This window comes from Labrus bergylta, chromosome 1, assembly GCF_963930695.1.
Source record: "Labrus bergylta chromosome 1, fLabBer1.1, whole genome shotgun sequence".
Lineage (NCBI taxonomy): Eukaryota > Metazoa > Chordata > Actinopteri > Labriformes > Labridae > Labrus > Labrus bergylta.
In genome coordinates, this window is record NC_089195.1 from 29,063,886 (window position 1) to 29,073,921 (window position 10,036).

The 10,036-nt window shown below is 40.6% G+C and overlaps 1 protein-coding gene across 1 annotated transcript in view; it reads right to left on the minus strand.

Moving 5' to 3' along the window:
- Positions 1-5,741: 5,741 nt before the first annotated feature.
- rnaseh2a (ribonuclease H2, subunit A) overlaps positions 5,742-10,036 on the minus strand; it is a 6,849-nt gene continuing 2,554 nt past the window's right edge. Inside the window, exons 4-9 of the mRNA XM_020647670.3 lie at positions 9,705-9,831; positions 9,522-9,609; positions 9,277-9,414; positions 7,618-7,705; positions 7,403-7,526; positions 5,742-6,390 (exon numbers count right to left, since the gene is read on the minus strand). Coding sequence (XP_020503326.1) covers positions 6,228-6,390; positions 7,403-7,526; positions 7,618-7,705; positions 9,277-9,414; positions 9,522-9,609; positions 9,705-9,831 — 728 coding nt within the window. The 3' untranslated portion in view covers positions 5,742-6,227. The remainder of the gene's footprint in view (positions 6,391-7,402; positions 7,527-7,617; positions 7,706-9,276; positions 9,415-9,521; positions 9,610-9,704; positions 9,832-10,036) is intronic.

The following is a 10,036-nucleotide window of genomic DNA, read 5'->3' on the forward strand; positions in this document are numbered from 1 at the left end:
TTTGTTGATGATTCTGTTGCTATAGCAACACCTGCTTGTGGAGTTCTATAGAGATAAACTGAAAGTCACATCCAGGGATCCCTCAGCATCTTATTGGATTTATTTTAGTGACAATCATCTTTTGACTGATCCTCACCCCCCCCCTGTTTTAATATTTGTCATCCATTTATATTATTGATTATTTCCTGCCCTCTGTTTGGGTTTTAGTTAACTTGTTTGAGGCTTAAGACTTGTTTATAACCATAACAAGCGACTATAATGGGCTAACTGTTGTATGCAAGTTAACTTTCTTTCAGCTGCATCGTGCAGCTTATCTTAACAAGATCAATTACCGTGTAGGACTTCCTCTCCGGACTCTCCACTGGGTGATGCTTTTTTGAGCATAAGGGGTTAGTGTCACTAATGTGACAGTGGGTCAGTATTCTAGCAAATCCGGTTACCTTGTTAATGTATTAAAGTTACACAAGCGGCATGGCTAAAAATGACTTTCACATTTGAGAAAGTGTTGAGTGATCACTTGTTGCATATTCTTCCGTTAAAGCCGAGGCACACATCCAGATACTTTCCTCTCAGTTACTTAGCATGGTGTTAAAAGAGACCAATGCAAAGAAAGGAGAGCAGTAAATCTATATCAAGTACAAAGACTAGTCTCTAAAAAGTGTGAAAGGGGCGCTGATAGACTAGCAGTAATGCTGCGCACCCCATGACCCCTTGTTACAGCGACCTTGGGTCTGACCTCGGCCCTTTGCTTCATGTCATCCCTCACTCTCTCCACCCAACGTTTCCTTTAGCTCTTCAGCTGTCCTATCTAATAAAAGCAAAAAGGCCCAAAAATATAACTTTAAAAAAAGTTAAAGAATTTCAAAATAGCTCGCTGTTTCTCTCGTGTGCTCATGTACAGAGACTATTGATGTCTCTCCAGATATAGAGCAGTTTTTATTTTGAGGGTAATAGGGACACCATGTGGAAAGAATCTGCTATTCCAAGCCAAATGAGCAAACATATGTAGAGCAGGTCTAAAGAAGGATCAGGGCAGGTGAGGGGGGCTCGACAAAGATAATTCAATCTGAGCTTTAGGTAAAACAAAGTCTGAGGAGACCAGTTCACACCGCTGATGCACGAGAGCAAGCAGCTTAAAACCAGAGTCCTGCTCCATGTAGACCTTTGTGGCTTTGAGATCTAATGTGACTCAAAACACAAACTGAAGGCCATGTAAACAACAATTATGAAATTGATGACTTCAGAGGTAATTGCTGAATGATCTTTAAATTTGTTCACGGGGGACTTTGCAGTAAAGATTCACTGATGAGGCCAGCATGAAATGCCAAGCGGAAATTTTTGCAGTTTAATGAAGAAATCCTCAAAGGTCACTTCTGCACATGATGACATTTACAAAGATGCTGCAGATTGCCATTGATTTACTATTGAACAGACATAATGAGCTACATTATATACATCACTACATGTTTATTACAGTATGTCATAACCAGATGTTATCAGTAATGTGTGGTTTTTGTTAGTAGTTCATCATTTTTAGGAAAAGCGAATGGTAAACCAGTCCTGGTTTCTGTAATTGGGATGTGACTGTCAAAGGACAAAAAAGCAAAAAGCAGTTACGTTGTATTTCTGCGATGACGCTCAGTCATAATGACTCTAAACACAGATTCCCTGAGTGGGCGGGGACATCACTCTTCCACATAGTTGTACGAGGGCTAACGGTTGGAGAGGGAAAAAACATTGAACTTGAAACAAACATGTCTGAAACATGTTGGAACCTCTGAAATAACATGACAAGCTGAAGGAAGCACCGCCATGTCTGTTTGAACACAGAGCCGGGAACAACAAACCAACAGGAAGTGTGACTTCACTATTTAGTTTTTTAAACTGTTTAAGTTTCGTCTTTTTGTGCCTTTATGTAGAGATAGGACGGTGGATATAGACAAAAATCAAGAAGAGATAGAGTGGGGAATGACATGCAGGAAAGGAGCCACAGGTCAGATTCGAACCCGCTTGAAGGACCAAAGCATCCATATATAGGGCGAGCACCTACCACTAGGCTATCAGCGTCCTGACTTCACTATTTATAGGAAGTCTATAGTCTGCAATATATTTACATAGGGAACATTTGATCTCAGTACTATTAATATTCAGAATGTCGTCTATTATGCCTTTAAATATACCTGGGCTGCACATGCAGGTACAGTCTATGGTTGGAAATCACTTTCATGGACAATAACGTCTCTTGGGTTAGTTTTTCAGGTCGTAAAATTAGGAATTCTGGATTAATCCAGAAGAATCAAATCTCTGCTGTAATGAACTTTTTAAAGAAATAATCCTCTGATAAACGGACGATACATGATGCATTAATATCAAAAACACTGTTCAGTCTAAAGAGTCAATAAACTGATTTGTGCACACAAGTTATAAAGTCAAGGTTGGACTAGAAGAAGAAAATAGTTGTGTTTTATGAATATATTTCACTGTTAATCCTTCTTTTCTTTCATTCATAGTTGAAGCATCTCGTCCCGAGGGGGTGGCATCAGGACTACTCACTCATTCACGACAGCTTTCTGTGTCAGGAGTGGAAACCAGCACAATCCAATTAAAGGGAAGCCGTCAAAAAAAAAACTGGGACTACGTGTCTCAACCTGAGGGATTAAAGACCTGCTGACCCCATGTGAGCGCGGTCACGGTGAGCTGTCCCTGGTGCTGAAAACAGTGGGAAGTTACAGCTAATGGAAGAAGACGGTGCTGTTTTAAAGGATAGAGGAAAACTAAATATTTATGTCTACGCATTGCTTTAAAATATTTGTTTTTGTTTAAAAAAAAATGTTTACCTAACACAATAAAGGTCACAGCTAAAATAATAATGAATCAAACATTCAGTTTCTGTCAAGACAAAGTGTTTTAATGAGGACTTCTTTTAATTTAAATCCACATGTCAGCTATTTTTTTACAAGTCATTTTTTTGTCCTTTTTGCCTTTGTTAGATAGGACAGCTGAAGAGAGAGTTAGGAGGAGAGAGAGGGGGATGACATGCAGCAAAGGGCCGAGGTCGGACTCGAACCCACGGCCGCTTCGACAAGGACCACAGCCTCTGCACATGGGGCGTGCGACACAACCACCAGTCCATCGTCCCACCATTTGTCAGTTATTTTTAAAGAAGATTATTTTTCTGTTTACGGTTGCCAATTTAAGTAAATTAATAAACATGGTCCATCACAATTTCCAAGAGGTGGAGGGATGATTTAGTGAATTAAAAACAGGAGATTATTTACATTAATGATACACTTCAAGGTGACTAGGACTTCAACTTTTGATTCTGTGGTATCATGGATATTGTTTTCATTTATTTACTAGTATTGTGTTAAAGTTTACAATTCTGTTGATCCTGACAACCTCGATATACAGATTTATACAGCAGGGATGAGGAGCAAACTATCACAGTTTGGAGTTTTCGTCTAATAAAAAGCTAAAATGATGAATCCTTACAAACTAGACTGTGTGCTAATTGTTTCAGCTCCAGTCTTTGTTAATATCAAGAATGTCATCGAACTGTATTTAGCTCCTTCTCTCCTTAAATGTCGGAGGAAATATTGCATATTGTTTATTTATATTAATATTGTTTTTGCACTTTATAAGACTTTTAAAAAACTGGATCGGATAATTAAAACGTCAAGGATATGAAAGAGAAAAATGTCTAAGGCGAAGGTCAAGATTTATTCTTTTACTTTTTAATGATGAATAAATAAATGACATTCATATAATGTAAGAAACTGGTTCAATATCTTAACAGATGAAAAAGTATATATTTCCAAGAACAAATTGTGTTTATGGCGGTTTAAATCTAATTAGAAATTAGAAACATTGGAGAACCTTCAGGTGAAGTTTTATTGTGTAACTGTTTTGTATTGTTTCCTAATCAGATGAACTCGGCTCGTACTGATCAGACTTGGATTAATCTTTTTAGTCTGTCTGCTCTTACATCATACGAGAGGGGAGTCGTCTTGGGTTATAGTAGCCATGCTCTGTTATTCTGGCAAACCTCTGGACTCAGTTACAGACATTAACCAATGGAAAATCAAACTCGCTGCTAAATATCAGGAAGATGTTATCTGCTTAACCGGGCGAGCACCTTGGTCCTCATCTTCCTCAACACTGTCTGAGTCCTGTTTCTTTCTCTAACTCTGAAATGTCCCTTTCTTTAATAGAAACTTTCCACACTCACGTCTTCATCCAGAAATACTAAATATCATTACGATTGTGTTGAGAGGAGTGCAGAGCTTTCTTCTCACCTCTGATGGACATGATGGGGTAAATGTGCAGCACCTGTTCAGGACGTAAACAAACACTATAAATTATTTATGTGAAAATTACCTCTAGCCTTGAGTTGTCATTACTGTTTATGCCTCATATAATAATTTATTATACCATAAACATTTCCATTCATTCACTATGAAAGGAGTTGATCTAATAGAATTAAAGAAGATCACGACCTTAGTCCTCTTCCAACACTGGCTAACTATTTTTAATCCCATTGACGCAGTAGGAGCTGGGGCTCTTTAGAAGGATTAGACGAGGAGCGTGGGAAGGTTATAAACGGGTGTAAAGGAAAGGATCAGGACAGGGTTCAGACGGGACACACAACACAATAAGCCCTGCATCCTGAGGGTTAAGACACAGCGACACTAGACACCTTCTGCAGAGCGGCAGCAGAACCCAGGACAGACACGCCGTCACAGAAACCAGCGTGTGGATCTTTTCACTACGACCAAGAAACATCCACAACGATGAATCCTGTGGCTGAAGCCGTGACCAACGCCGCCGCCTTCGACAGAGAAACTCTCACCAGAAGAGCCATGAGGGCAGCACCCAGAGGCGCGTCGTCTCATTTTGTGGGGAGCTCGATTGTGATCCTGTCCTCGTTTGCCGTCTCCACTCTAGCTATGAACTGTGGGAAGAAGGTCCAGGAGTCTAGACACAAACCCAACACGAGCTAGCGACGGTGGGCAGATGGATATATGCATTTGATCTTTTTTAGTAAGTCTTTGTTAAGCTAGGCAAGTTGATGAATATTTATTTTTCTAACAATGCACTGGACACCTCGCTTAGCACGCTGCCTTTGTGTGCCCTTGGGGGGGGGGGGGATGTGATGCGAGTTCAACTTTTAAAGCGGAGATAAAAACCTGCAGAGAGTCAGGAGAAGAAGACACTCTGAGAGGACGGAAGGCAGGACAACAACACTGCTGCGATCTCTGAGAGGACGAGTTTTCGACAACCATCTCAGCATCCATCCATGACGTGCCTCACTTGGGCTCCGTCGGGCTAATACTGATGCACTCTGGGATTTAAAGGAGGGGGCACAATATGCAGTAATACCATCAAACCTTGTCTTCTTTTCCCTTTAAACCTATAGAGGGTAGTTTTGACTCTGAATGAGAGGAGGTATGGACATACTGTGGACGTTTTAGCTCAAATGTGCAAGTGTTTCCCCTTGCAGAGCTGTGCATTGAACCTCGTTCATATTTTGGGGGCTGACGTTAATGTTTGTATAAAAGGAGTGTGAGAAAGTTATCCAGTTTGAAGGCTGTAGGATATTACTGTGTGTAAACTAATACATGATTACAGTGATTTTATCCAGATGTATGAAGGTATGTAATGAAGGTGACATTTGGCATCTCTTAGTACAACTAGTACAGAATAAACAATGTGATATGCTATTCAGGAGATTATTTTTTCACTGTATCAGTGTGTGTGTGTGTGTGTGTGTGTGTGTGTGTGTGTGTGTGTGTGTGTGTGTGTGTGTGTGTGTGTGTGGAACAACCTTTACCGAGTAGTTTGTCAACAATCACATCATGCTCATTTTGGGACCCATAATAGTTCAAATAAACTGGTTTTCAAAAACTGTGGTGTATTCTGCTGTATGGCCACCAGAGGGCAGTATTGGCATTAAGGATAGCAACACACAGCCGGTTTTCTTCTTCACAGACATGTAGGAGACGTCTAACAAAGGCTCTTAGGAAGCAAATCACGAGGTTTAGAACATTTTTTATGTATTAAAAAAAACAAAAAAACTGGTGAAAACAGGGCAAGTAAAGATAGATCTTCATTCTACGTCACTGAAGATTCAAACATCGCACATCTGTAATGTTGCATTCAGGTCCATCGTTACCAGTGATGTGTCAAGTCATTGAGTTATAATGAAAATGTCCTCTAGCGTGCTGTCTTCAGAGCGTGTCGAGGTTCTTCAGTCTCCGCTCGGTGAAGAAGCGGTGCGTCTGCGGGGTCGGGTTCTGGGTGTTACCTCCGGCTGACGCACTGAAGTAGGACAGCATTGACTTGTTGTTCTTCCGCTGGGCTGCTTTCTCCCCATCTTCTTCGTCATCATCCCTGAGGACAGATTTAAGAAAACCAGACTGAATTTTTTTAATACTGTGATTAGCAATGGTTTCTAAAAGTCAAATGATTTGTACAGATATTAAGCATGAACTGTTAAAGGGGGGGGGGGGTGTTGTGGTTTAGTACATGTAACAGCTGATATCCAGCAAAAAAAATCACATTGAAACATTTTTTTTTTTACAGACAAGCTGGGAAACTACGTTAAAGCTCTTAAAAAACCCCATACTTGTTGATAAATGGCTAACGGCCACTTTCTGACATCATTATATCGTAAATCACATTTTAAAGGAAGAATGTGCAACTTTTTGACCCAGTAGATGTCGCCCTTGAGCTCCAGCATTAAACCAAAACAAACTGCTTTTTGGTGACACCTCCGCTATCCTGAAGCCTCCGCTCTCCTCCAGGAGCACACCACCAACCCCTCTCCACTCGAGTTCATGTGAAGGAGTTGTGAATTGGAGCGCACCGTAATTGAGCTCCATTAAGGGCAAGCAACGGACAAAAATTGTCCTCGGCTCGAGCTGCAATCACCTGTGGCCTTCATTGTTGTGTTAGCATGCTAATGTTAGCGCTCTTTGTTTAACTCAAAGCTTCATATTAAACATAAATTGACACAGAATGACCGTGATCTAAAAACACTTACATGACATCCACAGAAGCAGTGAGTATGTTCTTCTTCTTTTCTCTAGTCCTTGACTTAAACAGATTTATACAAAAGGCCGTCCCTTCCATGTAAACATGATGTAAACATGATGTAAACATGATGTAAACATGATGTAAACATGATGTAAACAAAGCTCCGACAACAATACAGCTGGGGCTTCTCACTCATTGTAGACAGTCGTGACTCAGAGAAACATTTACAGAGGATATACTTGATTTCTGCTTATTTATGTGAAACATGTCGCACAGTCTTCCTTTTACGCTGGTTTCAGTGGTGTTTGTTTTTAACTCCCTAAATCAAGCTATGTTTTCTTAAACATTAAGTTTGAATGCTCTTTACCAGTGGACGGCCACGCCCTTGTTGTCCATCAGGATTTTAGCGGTGCTCCAACTGAACCGAACAAACTGAGGGTAACCGAACACGGGGTCCAGGTACTTTTGGAGCCATGCTTTAGTCTTTGGGTCTAAAAAAAAAAAAAGACAGGAAGGAAAACGGTCTCAGTTTATCTTCATGCAAGAGAGGTTTATGATCATGTTTACAAATGATGATTATACCGCCGGGATATCCTGATCCATAGTCTGCATCCACCTCTCCCAGGTCCTCTTGGAAGTTCCAGCCTTTTACGGCACGATCCCTCGCCACCTGAACATTTGAAATATCAACAGGAAAGATTGATTAAGGCTTCTTCCATATTAATCCCAGTTCAGTCAGTGGACACTGAGCTCAGTAGTGTCACATTAGCGCTATAAAGGTCAACGGAAAAAAACCAAGCTCAGAAGACAAGATCAGTCATCCACTCATCTTGCATTGACTGCCTTAACAAAACAGTCAGACTAAAGAAACTCAGAACAATTTCCTGACTGTCAAGCAATCAACAGGTTTAAGAAAGACACTTCTAGACTATCTGTTATCCAACATGAGAATGAACTGAGCTGAATTTGTTGTTTAAAAACTATACTCTATGGTAGGGCTGGGCGATATGGACCAAAACTCATATCTTGATATTGATTAGCTGAATGGCGATACTCGATATGTATTTTATTAACAGTGAAAACACATGGAAAAATAAACTACCTGTTTGTGAATTTTAAAAAGTAATATTAAAAAATAAAAATGTTCCTTAAATACAATAAAAGAGAGAGAGAGGAGGAGCAGGGTTAAGAGGGACAGACAGTCAGTCATCATCAGTGAGATGAGAAAAAGGTGACCTGGCACTTTTGTAACATTATTTTAATACAACTTAAACTATATCCATATTAATGATATTGTCTGACCCTATATCTTGTTTGAAAATATATTGATATATCTAAAAAACTCGATGTATTTCCCAACCCTACTCTATGGTTGTCAAAATAACTGATACTTCAATACCAGGTTTTTGTTATTTTTAAAGATTTATTTTGGGGCTTTTTGTGCCTTTATTGTAGAGACAGGACAGTGGATAGAGAAGGAAATCAGGGAGAGAGAGAGAGAGTGGAATGACATGCGGGAAAGGAGCCACAGGTTGGATTTGAACCCGGGCTGCCTGCTTGGAGGACTGCAGCCTCCATACATGGGGCGCGCGCACTAACCACTGTGCCACCAGCGCCCCCAATACCAGGTGTTTTAAAACACAGTCTCAGTTATTAAAAAGGATCAACGTATTGAAGTGTCCTGAGGCTAAAAATAAAATGCCGGTCTCCTCTCCAGTCTCCAGCTGCCACGATGAAAGGGACACAGAATTGTCTAGACCTCACAAATATGTTGGCAACCTTTTGGTGCTGAAATGTTGCCAACATGTTTGTGCAATCTAGTTGCGGTAATTGCAATTTTGACAGTGTGCAGAAGTTTGTAATTCAAGACAAGAAAATGACCCAACACTGGAAGCCAAGGAGCTGTAATTGAGCTGCCTTGGTACCGAAAAATGTACCAACACAAAAGTTTAAAAATATGGTATCGTGCGAACCCTTAACACTCTGTGGTGAGTGCAGTGCCTCTCAGATTAGTTACACAAGATTCACTAGTGAAAACCGGATGTGGATCTGACCGGCTGTAACTTTCGAAACACACAATGAATTAAAGGATAACTAATCCTGTTAGATATCTTTGCTTCAACCTAGATCAACCAGGGGGACTCGAAGGAACTGTACAGTCTTCTAATTATAAGGGGTGAACAAACACTTCTAATCAACAAGGTCAGTGACATAAGAATGAGACAGGTTGTTGTAACTAACCTTGGCACAGATACTGGCTGCACTGACGACGGGGAAGAGTGAATCAGCCTTTGGCCTCACGGTCACCTCGATACCTGGGAACAGCTTGGAGAGTTTATCTTCATACTTCTCTGCTGGGCCAACTGTGTCCACAAACACCTGCAGAAAAACCCAGAGTGTTAAGGATCTCATTCTGTCATGAGAGACAACATTAAAGTATATTTTATGTATAGTGGGCGTAGACTATAAAGATTTAAGTGGCGCACCTCTTTGAGCTGCACTCCACTGTCCAATGCATACTGTACTAAACCGATCGCTGTGTCATGTGACAGGGCGTTCAGGTTGTATTTTGTCCTGAAAAAGCAGACATTTCACTTGGGAGTTAAAATACAAAAGTGACAGATTATGAATGTGCATTTAATGTGGATGATACGGCATGTGGCACAAACCTTTGTAACATACTGGTGGAGATGGTGTTTGGTGAGAGAATCTGCAGAGCCCAGCCGACAAAACTGTTGGCTTCGTCTATTTTCTCAAAAAGATTCTCTCTTTCCTCCTCTGTTAGAGTCTTTGAATCTGACGACAGAGGAGACGAGTTCATCAAAACGACTTCAACTGTGAGAGGTTGGATGTACTCGTTCATTTACAATTACGGAAGGCGACTCTGATGTTTGTTATCAGCGGATGGCATCACATAAACTTTAATGGTAAACTCTGAAATTGTCACAAATCAACCTGAACCTTTTTTTTTTTTGCATGCTCCAAAGCTCCCAGTACAGGC